General features: G+C 63.8%; 1 protein-coding gene across 3 annotated transcripts; it reads right to left on the bottom strand.

Annotated features, from left to right (window-relative positions):
• Window positions 1-1,696: 1,696 nt before the first annotated feature.
• TACC3 (transforming acidic coiled-coil containing protein 3) lies at window positions 1,697-11,469 on the bottom strand. 3 transcript variants are annotated; one of them, XM_043905951.1, is made up of 16 exons: window positions 11,331-11,469; window positions 9,593-9,755; window positions 9,284-9,426; window positions 7,027-7,917; window positions 6,421-6,475; window positions 6,128-6,281; window positions 4,984-5,036; window positions 4,657-4,745; window positions 4,362-4,566; window positions 4,065-4,169; window positions 3,625-3,701; window positions 3,477-3,520; window positions 2,940-3,100; window positions 2,287-2,393; window positions 2,044-2,164; window positions 1,697-1,925 (listed from the first exon to the last, which is right to left on the bottom strand). In XM_043905951.1, the coding sequence occupies exons 2-16, from the start codon at window positions 9,752-9,754 to the stop codon at window positions 1,860-1,862; spliced, it is 2,433 nt and encodes an 810-aa protein (XP_043761886.1). In that variant the 5' UTR covers window position 9,755; window positions 11,331-11,469; the 3' UTR covers window positions 1,697-1,859. The 3 variants fall into 3 exon arrangements, with proteins under 3 accessions (XP_043761886.1, XP_043761888.1, XP_043761887.1); XM_043905953.1 differs by having other exon boundaries at window positions 4,362-4,563; XM_043905952.1 differs by lacking the exon at window positions 11,331-11,469 and adding an exon at window positions 10,213-11,142.
• Window positions 11,470-11,526: the final 57 nt, after the last annotated feature.

Here is an 11,526-nt window from a genome sequence, read left to right as displayed (position 1 = left end):
CTGCGGGCCCTCTCGGAGCGGCTGGGACCCCGCCGAGCCATGTCGCTACAGCCTCGGGGCCCCCCACCCTCGCCAGGCACGCGCGGGAGGAGGGGTGGGGGGGGGGCCCAGCGCTGCAGGCATCCCTTGCCCACCCCAGCCCCTGCAGGTGGGCCCACAGACCCCTGGGTAAGGCGCGGCCAGCGAGGGCAGGGCCTGGGGTCGGAGGTGGCCGGCTTGGGCCTCGAAGGCTCAGTCTTGGGGCCAGCGGGGGTGACTCTGGTGGGAGACCCGGGACCCTGCAGCCCTGCCCCTGGGTGGGTTCGGGTGCCGAGGACGCCCCCCCAGGAGTTAAGCGGAGTTAAGGGTCCCTCAGGCCCAGCCCAGCGGCTTGGCCCTGACGTGGGAGCCGCGACAGCTTCTTGAGCACAGGAGGGCTGTGTGTGACTCAGGTCAGGAGAGGCCTGCTGGCGGCTTTACTGAGGATGGGGGAGTCGGGGGACCCACAGGGGTCCCCGCAGGCTGGACAGGAGGGACTCGAGTATAGGCCCCGGGAAGCCTGGGGCTGGGAGGAGTGGACCCCCGGTCCCCGCCCTTCTTTCCCTTGTTGGCCCCTCTGGTGACAGTGGGGGCCGCAGGGGCGCCCAGGGTGGGGGTGGGCATCGCCGTGGTCCTCTCGTCCTGCAGCTTGTGGCCAGCAGCGACCCCTGGTGGCGGCCAGCATGCCACTGCAGCCCCCCAGGGGCCTGCCCTCCTGAGGGTGTCGGGGGCCTGCTGCCCCTCTGTGGGGACCGCCGCTCTGTGTGCTGGTGGCCCCCTCCTCAGGCCAGCGCCCTGGGGTCGGGGTGGACGTGCAGACCCTGGGAGTGCCCTGCGGCCGTTCCCGGATCCCGCCATGAGGAGTAACAGCTCCAGAGGTTGAGCTTCCGTGACCGGTATCCAGCCAGCGGTCCGGCTGCCTCCTCCATGGCCCCGCTGCCCTGAAGGCTGGGCCTGCTAGGTTCAGAAGGGCCCCCGCGGGCCGCTCGGCCCTCACTGCCCCCAGGCCAGGAACGCCCAACCCCGTCCCCACCCCGTGGGAAGGGGCCCAGGAGGAAGACGCACTCTGCGCCGGTGACCAGGGTCCGGTCGACGGGGACAGCCTTGCCTGGGGAGCAGGCCGCTGGCACTGGGGGTGGACTCTGAGCCCCACTTTCAGACTGTACTTCTGAGCCTTTTGTCTGTCAGGAGCGGCGGATGTCTGTCTGGCAGGCCTCTTCAAGGAAACCGCTGTGGAGACCCCCTGCCCGTGTTGCCATGCATGGCAGCTTCCTGGGTCTCAGGACTGGGGGCTTCCAGCTGGGAGGGGGTCAAGTGGGAACTGCCAGTTGTGCGACAGACCCCTCACCCCTGTGAGTGTCCCACTGCAGGCCTGCAGCCCTCCATGGGACACAGAGCCGACCCCCGCCGTGGCTGCCGTGGTTTCCTTTCTTCCACGAAGGCATTGGTCTGCGAGATCCGTGGTCGATACAGGCAGTGTCTACTCCAGCACCACGTGGCTGACCAGGCAGACCGGGGGGATCGGGGCCCACTCAGCCGACGCTCAGGAGGCGCTGGCGGCCAGTCAGGCAGCTGCGAGGTGCAGGGCAGGGACAGGCCGAAGTTACCAGAGGGACGGCGGCCGTGGTCAGGTCAGCAGAAACTGCCCCTTTAATGAAGACCAGGACAGCTCTATTGCTTAGATTTAAGGGAAACTTTATTTTTTTCCTAAAGCAACCTAGTTTAAAAACGAATTGAAAAAACAATTGACATCAATAGAGAAGAAAACCCTAGACAGACAGACAGACAGGCAGACAAATAGACACACACACAGGGAAGACGGCAAGGTCAGGGCCATTGCATCAGATTCTCTTCATCTTGGAAATGAGGTCGTCGCAGATCCTGGTCAGCTCATCATTCTCTTTAGTCTGAAGAGGAGAATTGGCCCCTGGATTTCTCACAGTGCTTGGAACCTGGAGCCCCCCGAGCCGCGAGGGCTGCCCGCCCCTGCCCCCTGCTCCATCCAGCCTAGGGCTCTGCGCCCACCTTCTGCTCCACCACCTTCTCCAGGGAGTGGACACGCATCTGCTCCTTCCTTAGGACCGCCTGCAGCGCCAGAGCATCTGTCTGGGCCTTGCTCCGGACCTGGGCGATCTCCTCACTTGCCCTAGAGCAGCAGAGGACCCGGCTGAGCCGTGGGTGGGGCCAGACACCCCGGCTCCTGCCCCCCCCCCCCCCCCCCCCCCCCCGAGCCCCCCACCCAGCTCCTGCCCCCTGAGCCCCACGCACTGCTGGAGCTTCTCCTCCGCCTGGGCCTTCAGCGCCTGGTACTTCTGGGCTTCCTTCTCCACCCTTCCTATGTAATCCTCCACACACTTCTTCAGCGACTCTTCGTTCTGGGAGGAAGATGGACGCTGAGCCCCGAGCGGAGACCCAGCTCTCTGGGGGGTTCGTGGAGCAGCCGTGGTCGAGGCCATGTGGGAGCAGCCTGCCTGTTTCCCTGCAGACAGCCTAGGCCCCCCCGACCCCCACCCGGGACCCTGAGCGCCCCTCGGGGCCCTACCATGGGGTTCCGTCCAGGCACTGTGGGGGAAACTGGTTCAGGCACCAGGCCCACGGAACAGCCTGTCCTGTTCCCCCAGCCCCGGGCTCTGGGGGCCGGGTGCCCTGTGGCCCCAGCGGTGGGGGTGGGGAACAGCGCAGCGGCCAGCACAGACCCACAGTCTCTGCACAGGCCCACATAGACCCCTCGCAGGCACCCGTGTCCAGTTGCAGTTAACAAGCTGAGAGCCCAGGGTGTGGGCAGAGGCAGGGTTGAGCCTGGCCCCACCTCCGGGCCTGCCTTCTCCCTTCTGCCAGGCTCCACACCAGGGCGCTCAGCCCCTCCTCCTGCAGGATCCCCACCGCCCCCGCCCCCGCCCCCAGGCTGGCCCAGCACCCACCTTGCGGTAGCCTTCGATCACCACCTTCTGTTTCTCAAACCGCTTGAAGAGGTCGGAGAACGACTTCTCCATGGAATGCAGGTCTGCCGTCAGCTGCGCCTTCTCCTTCAGGACCTTCTGCATCTCGGTCTTGGAGAGCTCCTTCTGTTTCTGAGCCTCCTCTGGGGGAGAGACCAGCACCTCGGATGGGCGGGCGGCAGGGGATCTGCCTCTCTCGGGACCTCCCAGGGTGGACCCTCGGGGCTCCAAACGCTCAGAAAACAGCCGTCTCCACACCAGCTACGCCCGGAAACCGAGGCAGCTGGCAGTGAGCCCAGACCTGTCCCAAACTCGGGGCTTCCAGCCCGGACACGGCTGGTGCCCAACATCCACGGAGGCCACAGTGGGACGCACAGCCCCCATGGCAGGGTGGACACTGCAGCGTCAGGGAAGGGACCCAACCTGCCCACCGCCTCACCCCAGATGCAGGGGAGGGGAGGGGGAGGGGGAGGGGAGGGGAGGGGGAGGGGAGGGGAGGGGAGGGGGAGGGGCACTCACCCATCACCTGGTACACAGTCCCCTCATAGCTGTCCATGATCTTCCTGTGGGAGGGGAAGAGAGGAAAGCAGAGGCGTGAGCCGAGCACCGCACGCACGCACGCACGCACGCACGCACGCACGCACGCGGCGGGGCCGGCCGCACTCACCCCATCTCCAGGAGCCTCCCCTCCAGCGCCGTGCACTTGCCCTGCAGCGCCTCGTTCTCCTTCTGCGTGGCCTCCACCTGCGTGGCCACACGCCTGCGTTGGCCCAGGTCCCCCCCCCCCCACATCTCCTGCCGCGCTTGGTGGATGTCCTGTGCTGGGGACACCTCCCAACATGGGCGGGGCGGGGTGGCCTGAGGCGGGTGGGAGGTGCTGGGAGCAGCAGGGTCCAGCCCAGGTCTCCACCCACTTAAGACATCGCCCTAGCCTCGTGCCATCACCCAGTGAGGAGGCTGGGGGCGTCCCCCCGGGACAGCGCAGACCCTCATGCCACTGGTTCTGTGACACACGTGGGACGGAAACAGGATGCCCGGCTGCGAACCGCCCCGTTCGGGCGCGGCGGGTAGAGCCTGTGACTCTGCCCGCCCCAGCCCCGCGCTCACCGCCGCGTCCAGGTCCTTTTGGCTGTACTGTAGCACATCGACGATCGGCCCAACAGGCAGCAGTGGGGCCCCGGGCCTGAGGTCACATGGAGCAGGGCAGGGCGTCTACCGGAGAGACAGCCGGGGCTGTGAGCTCCCCCACGCGGCTCTCCACCCCACCGGCTCCCCACAGCACAGCGCGGCCAGAGGCGACCCCTCGGCCCCCACCCAGCCCATGAAGCCTTCAGATCTGCAGCAAATGAAAGCCGGGCCCTTAGAACAAGCATGTCTCTAAAGCAGACGGGACGAAGCACTTACGGGAACGCCCAGGGCTCCTGGGAAGTCCAGGTCAAGCAGCTGGGCCTCCCGGGGGCTTCCAGAGGAAGGCGCGTCCACACCGTGAGCACCGAGACCAGGAGAGAAGCTGCCTGCCATCTGCGTGCGGCCGGGGCTCTCCTCGGAGGCCAGAGGGCCGGTGCTTGGGACAGGTGGGCCCCACGGCCTGTCAGGCGGCCCGCCTCTGCTGTGGGCACACAGGAGCACGCCAGCTCACTAACCAGGCCCCGGGGCGCCGTCCCCGCCCCCGGCCGCCCCTGCCGCTGGCTGGGCATACCTGCTGGGTGCCAGGGCCCAAGGACTGTCCTGCAGGAGTGGGTCGAAGTTGAGGTACAGTGACTGCTTCCTCAGGGCCGACTCTTTAAACTAAGAGGGAGGGAGCAGGGTTAGCAGCGTCCCCAGCATGCCTGCCTGCCCCGTCCCTCGGGGGAGCCCAGCACACAGGAGACGCCTCTGGGGCCTGAGCCAAGTGGTCTGGGGGCTGGGGGCAGGGGGCTGGGTGCGCTGAGCAGAGTGGCTGCAGCAGGGGCCTGGGGTGACGCCGCCTCCAGGGATGCAAAGCCTGCCCCTGGTCAGCGGGGCTGCGGCGACGCTGGATACTCACCGAGGACGCCCCAAACTGCTCCAGGTAGTCCACCTCGGCCCCTGCGCCTAGGACTGAGAGGGGGTCAGCAGCCGCCCCCGCCCACCATGGGCTGCCCGCCCCCCATGGGCCTCGGATGAGACACGGCCAGGTCAGCCATGTGCCCCCCAGCCTGGTGCTTGGCCGTGCACAGCACCCCTTCCTGGGCTCCTGGACCAAGCACCCTTTGCTAAAGAGCAAGGTTGCTCAGGGTGCCTGGGGCTGGAGGGTTGGGGGGGGGCGTGCTGTGCACCCCGGAGGCATCACAGAAATGTTCCTTGGGGACCAGGTTGCCCTGGTTGAGAACCACCATGGGAGGGCCTTTAATATCTGATAATCCAAACTCTGCTTAAAAAAACCCAAGGGTGACTCACGCCATAGACAAAAAATTTAAATTAACACCAAAAGCCCAAGCAGCAATGGAACAAATTGGGTTTGAAAGTGGACATCTGTGCTTCTGAAGACACCATCAAGAAAGTGAAGAAAGTTTTTGCAAATCATGTACCTGACAAGCAATTCTTATCTGGATTATATTAGAAATCGGTATAGCATGATAAAAAAAACAGTTCGAGTAAAACCAGGCAAAGAATCTGAGCAGATGAAGGTCAGGAGCACGCACACTGCTCAACATCAGGGAGCAAACCCCCCAGGCAGCCACCCTGGAGGGCGGCACAGGCTGGACCTCAGACCCTGCGGAGACGGGCTGGGTGGCAGCTCCATGAGCACACAGAGTGGGCCCCCGGGGCCTCTGTCCAGAGACAGACACGAGAGCACCTCTCCGGGCAGCCCACTCCTGAAGGCCAGAGCAGCTGGCGGAAGGAGACAAGGCGCCGTCCACGGCGGGGATGCTGCTCGGCCAGGAGAGAAGCCCTGACTCACCCTGACCAGAGGCAGAGTGTCACACAGTGACGCGCCTTCCCACTCCCAGCCCTGAGGGCACGGTGAGGACCCCACAGAGACCCTTGAGCTCTCCCGGCCCTGAGGCCCTGGCCGCGCTAGTGGGGCTCAGCCTGCACCCCCGGGACGGGCGGGCGGCTCCTCCTCCAGGGGCCTCGGTTCTCACAGCCGCTCCCAGCTCGGCGGCCTGCCACCTCCTGTGCCCACGCTGAGGATGGCGACCACGTACCCTCCACAGGGTCCCGGAACTGCTCCCCACTCAGGTCCAGGGTGGGCTCCGGCCCCCTCTCGGTGGGGGGCGTGGGGTTGGTGGGTGCAGTCGGTGGCTTGCTGCTTGGGCTGCCGAGGGGCGCCGACCCCCCCGAAGAGCCTGCGGTCCCCTCCTGAAAGGGAGGCCGGGGTCACTGCGGGGCTGGCTAAGACGAGCGGGTGTGGGGGAGCATGGGCAGTGGCATGCCCACCCCTCCCAGCCAGCTTCCCTCTGCCTGCGATGCCCTGCAGACGTAGTGCCCGCGCCCGTACCTCACCCGCCGCTCCTGGGGTCCTTGTCCCGGGTGTGTCATCTGGGCACGCCTGCCTGAAGAGACGGGGTCAGCAGGGCCTGAGCCCATCCCCAGCTCCGCGCTGCCGGGGTCCTGCGACCCCTCCCCTAGAAGCCAGGCTCAGGGCTGCATCGGGGGCCCCACAAAGCCACCCCCACAACCTCGCCTGCACAAGAATTGCTCCTCAGAAGTGGGCAAAGCACCCCGAGTCCATTTCAACTCAAGTAAAAGCAAAAATAAGTGAATCCTATGGCTACTAGGAAATGGCAACAGCAGCCAGCCCGGGAGGCTGGGGCCCAGGCTTGGCACTGTGCGCCCCTGGGAGTGGGCGGCGGGAGGCAGGTTCACTCTGGGAGGGAGACGCGGCGCTGAGGGGTATTCCTCGACCTTCCCGAGGCGCAGACAGCCCTCCTGGACTGCATGAGCACCCTACCCATCCCTGGGGGGTCCCGCAGCAGAGGGATGCTTCCCCACTGGTCCCCAGGGACTGCAGTGGCCCCAGGGCCCCCACCTGAGGAACATGTGGCACCTGTGGTCTCACATCTGCCTTGGAGCAGACGACCCGCCACTGCCAACCCGTGCTCACCGGCTCAGAGACAAGGCCTCTGCGGTCTGGCCGCTCTGGGGGTGCTCCGGGGGGCGGGCTTCTCCACCATCCACGGCCGGGTTACAGTCTGGGTCGTCCGGCTTGTCCCAGCTCGGGCTGCTGGACTCATGGAGAGCGAGCTCACAACCTTTGCCCGCCTCCTGGGTGGCCTTTCCGGGCCTCGCCTCTGGTCTCCTCAAGGGGGGCTTGAGACCCAGGGTCTTCCCTCGCTTCCGCAGTGGGGGCGGCCTTCTGCTGGTGGTGTCAGAGAAGTCAAACTCCAGCCGGATGGGCCCGCTCCTCAGAGAGCTGGTGGTCTGGCCACTGGCCTCCTCCCTCCGAGCACCAGGGTATGTGTCCCCTGCAGCCTCTCTGGGGCTGGTCAGGGCCATGTTCTTGCTGCCAGCGGCATCCGTGGGGCCCGTGGGGGCCTCTCCAGGCAGGTCCACGAGGGGCTTTTCTCCAGGATGGGCACCAGAGGGTGAGGTGGGCCCAGCGGGGGGAGCAGGGACGCCTTCTGAGTCCCCTCCCGTAGCGCTGAGCGGGTCCTCTGCCATGTCCCGGGATGCCACCTTGGGGGGCTGTTCTGGAGCCACGGGGCTGAGGGGCATGCTCTCCTCCGAGGGCCTCGGGTGGACGTGCTCCTCCTGGGCGCACTTGGGGCTGCCGGGCGCTGGGCCTCGGGAGGCCTCAGGGCTTTCCACACTCTCTGGGATCTGGGAAGAGCTTGAGGGACCCAGGCTGACCAGGGGAGCTGAGGGGGGCCCACCAGGAGGCTGGTCTTCGGAAGCTGGTCTCACATCCTCTGAGGGGGGCTCGGGGTCGGCCGGTACTGGCTTCTGGAGAATTCCATGGGTTGTTTTGGTATCTCTTTCCTTGGTGAACTGTTGGCTTTTCAGAAAGCAAACTTAGTTAACACTAAGGAACCAGTTAGGACTTTAGTTAGATTTTAGTCCATGTAAAAACATTACAGAAATAAGCATTTTGTCAACGCCCTCCTTGGGATCAGCTTTCACAAGAACATTCCCACAAGTCAGCGTTGGCGGGCCCTGGAGACACAGGTGACAAGAGCAGAAGCCTGACTGCTTCAGAGTTGAGCTTCCCCACACCAGCCCACTTCCCCCTTCTGGCTGGGGACCACCAGCCACGTGGTCAGGGGGAAGTGCACACGAGGGTCAGCCTTCCCACTGGAGAGAGAAAGGCCAGGTTGAGGCTGAGGCCTTCAGGAGGAGCAGGACCCCGGCTCCCTGCGGCTGGAGCAGCTCAGAGCCGGCGTCTCAGCAGCCTGGCCTCCCTCTCCTCTTTGGGCTCTGATGAAACAACAGTATTTGATTCACTCAAATCTCATTCAGCTGAATTTCAAACAGAAAAGTAAAAACCTGAAGTTGAAAAGCAGCAAGGAGACCTGGGTAGAGGGGAGTCAGGTGCAAGGAATTTCCACCCAAGGGGAGGTGGAAATGCCGCCTGGGGACATCTTACTTGAGCGAGAGGTGAAGGGTATGCTAGAGATATTTTGCTTTTATACCTTTCTCTGCACATCTAAAATCTGTTTAAAAGAAAAAGGAAGCTTTAAACTGTGTAAGTCAGCAAAAGTCAGAATGAGGCTGACTTTTATGCCAGCGAGGCCCCTTCCCACTCTGGATTCAGTGGGTCCCTTGGGGGCACTCGCTGGGTAAATTCAGCCAAATCTGGGGTGAAAAGCCGCCACCAGGGTCCCTGTCTTCAGACAGAGGCAAAAAAGCCCATGTGTTCACTGAGCTGACCACCACACCCAGCCAAATACCTAATGCCAGGTGAGGCTACAAAGAAGCACCTGCTGGTCAAAGTCAAGTGTTTCCAACCGGATCCGTCAGACCGGCCGGCACAACAGCCAGCCCCTGTGCCTGTCCATGGTCTCCTCCCGGGCGGGCTGTGAGCACAGGAGGAGACTCCTGACAGGTGCTGACACAGCAGCAGAGCCAGAGCGCCCCTCTCTGGAGATTCGGCCAGGGCACTTCAGGAAGTTAGAGGAACAAGAACCAACGTCAATTTGCTGGCAAGGGCACAACAAGAGAAGCAGAATGTAAAGTTCACACTTCCTCTGTTTCATTGCTCACTTTTCCAGTAACAAACGATTTCGGAGGTGCTCTGGGCCACGCAGGACACAGAGCGGAGACCAGGAGGAGCCTAACCGGATGTGGCAGACTCTGCGAACAGAGCTTTTCTGCCGAGTCCCTGAGGCTACGGACGGCAGTACATCAAACAACCCCACACTTACTTCTCTTTCTGCGGACAGACTTGGTGGCAGTTTTCTAATCCAATGGGGTCGCCCAGAGCAAAACAGGCTTCGAGCTTGCTACCCACGCTGGGACTTAAGATCCTGTGTGTCTGTGGGTCCCGCAGAGGTGTTTGAAAAGTCACCTGTTGGGTAGAAAAGAGGGCACCTGTTCAATAATTCAAGTCTTCGACACCCCTCTGGCAGCACTGTGCCCTGCCCGGGCAGCTCAGTAAGTTGCCAGGAAAGCAGGTGGCAGGGTAACCTCTCGAGGGACACGGTAGATCGAACGCAGGGGCCTGACGAGCTTACCTTCACAGCTTTGGCTGTGCTCTTCGGTGGCACATTCTCTTTCTGTGACAGACGGAGAACAGATGATCTTCCGGTAAGTTCCGGTGGTGAAAACAGGAAGTCGCAATTTTCTGTACTTTTGTCACCAGTGACATTTTCGTCACTGAAGATATGCAGACTCATTCTGGAAAAGCAGATAGTTTGGTGTCAGGAGGAGGGCAGTGACCCTCTGTTGCCTGAACGCTCATAGGTGACAGTGACAGGGTTGGCCCCACGGTGCTGCAGGGAGATGTCCCCCTTCGGCACAGGTGGGTCAGACGTCAGGCCGTGTGTCCTCTGCCAGGCAGTCCCCATCCTGTTCCGGGGGAGCTGTCACCTCCCAGGAGTAAGAGCCGGAGGAGCCTTCAGTTCACAGGGCAGGCGGGCAGGCTCAGGTGATTAAAACAACTTGAACTTTGTGGGTAAAACTTCAGAGACAGATAAGGGCTGATATGTGATGAAACTGAAGCGGCAGAGGAAGCCTGGGCCCCTTCATCAGGTGGAGCAGCTGCCAAGTTTGTGGAGAACAGAAATGTAATAGGGCCCAGCAGCACGGCCGAGGAGGAGCTGGAGAAGGGAACAAGCAGCAGGTGTAGAGTCACCTGTGGGGAGTTGAGTTTCTCCATCAGGGGCCTCCAGTCAGGCCCAGGGGGTTCCAGGAGAGTCTCATTCCTCCTTCCGGAGGCCCTCATGATGGTCAGGGCCACAGCATTCCCAATTTAGGAGTCACCAGAGAACTGAGCATTTGCCTCGCGGGAACACTACAGGTAGGTATTCGCTGGCGGTGGGGACCCTGGGGACTGGTTGAGGAGGCCAGGTGGCTGGGGCAGGGGGAGAAAGGATGGCTTGAAAAAGAGGTGAGGTCAGGGTGACAAGCCACCTCGAAGGGCTTGGGGGTAGGGGCTGCCTGTGGAGGACAAGAGGGGTAGGAGGGAAGGGGGTGAGTCAGAGGCTCTGGCACTGGGTCAGGGGCAGCCTGGTCAGCTCCTCTTGGCAGCAGGCTCACACACTGCATGGGGAGAGGGGAAAAATGAGCCTGAGCCGGGGCCACTCACTGTGAGGTCTGGCCTGAACAACTGGGTAAACAGGGGAGGGGGCTGGATGGCTGCAGGACACAGGACGGATAGAAGACTTAGAGGACGGCTTTCCGGCAGACGCCCCTTGGCCTGGGGAAGGTGCGGGAACAATGACGGCAGCCCTCCGCAGTTTGGCTTCTACTAATAATGAGGGCTTCTGCTCAAGAGGAGGAGTCTTTTGAGCAGAGGAGGGTTGGCCAGGGAGGCGGGGAGGGACTGGGGACCTAGGGTGAGCGGGGTCTGCGGAATCAGGTGCAGCAGGAGTCGGCGATGGGTCCGGGTGGGGCTGCACCCAGAGGGGCTGGGATCGGGAGGGCAGCGCTGGACGCAGGGCAGCGAGCGCGCGTGTACTCAGGCTCGGAGTCACCGGGCGTCTCGGGAGGCGGGGGCGGGAGCCCATCTGCTCTGCTCCCGGTTGCGGCCGGGTCGGCGGGATGAGGAAGGCGGGAGGGGACCCTGGAGGAAGCGGCGGGAGAACGGCCCAGACCGCGAGGAGGGCGGAGCCGGAGGCGGCATAGGCCCGGGTCTGGGGGGGGTCGCCAGCGCGGCAGGCAGACCCAGGCCGACAGAGCCCTAAGGCCCGGCTAAAGGCATGTCCGGACCCCCGAGCCGGGACCCCACCGCTGCCGCCGTCGCCCCCTTACCTGTCGGCCGCCGAACGGAGCCCAGGGTGGGAGGCGCCGAGTCCGCGAGCCCCTCAGCCCGCCGCCGATTCAAATACCGACGGTTGGCGAGAGCCGCCAATCAGCGCGCGGCTAAGGCGGGGCGCGGGGCGCCGACAGCCAATGGGAAGCAGAACGCCAGGCCACGCCCACTAGGAGGTTTCGTTTCCGGGGCGAG

The sequence above is a fragment of the Cervus elaphus genome, chromosome 6 (assembly GCF_910594005.1).
Source record: "Cervus elaphus chromosome 6, mCerEla1.1, whole genome shotgun sequence".
Lineage (NCBI taxonomy): Eukaryota > Metazoa > Chordata > Mammalia > Artiodactyla > Cervidae > Cervus > Cervus elaphus.
The sequence above is the reverse complement of the archived record's forward strand: the minus strand, read 5'-3'. Positions and strand labels throughout refer to the sequence as shown.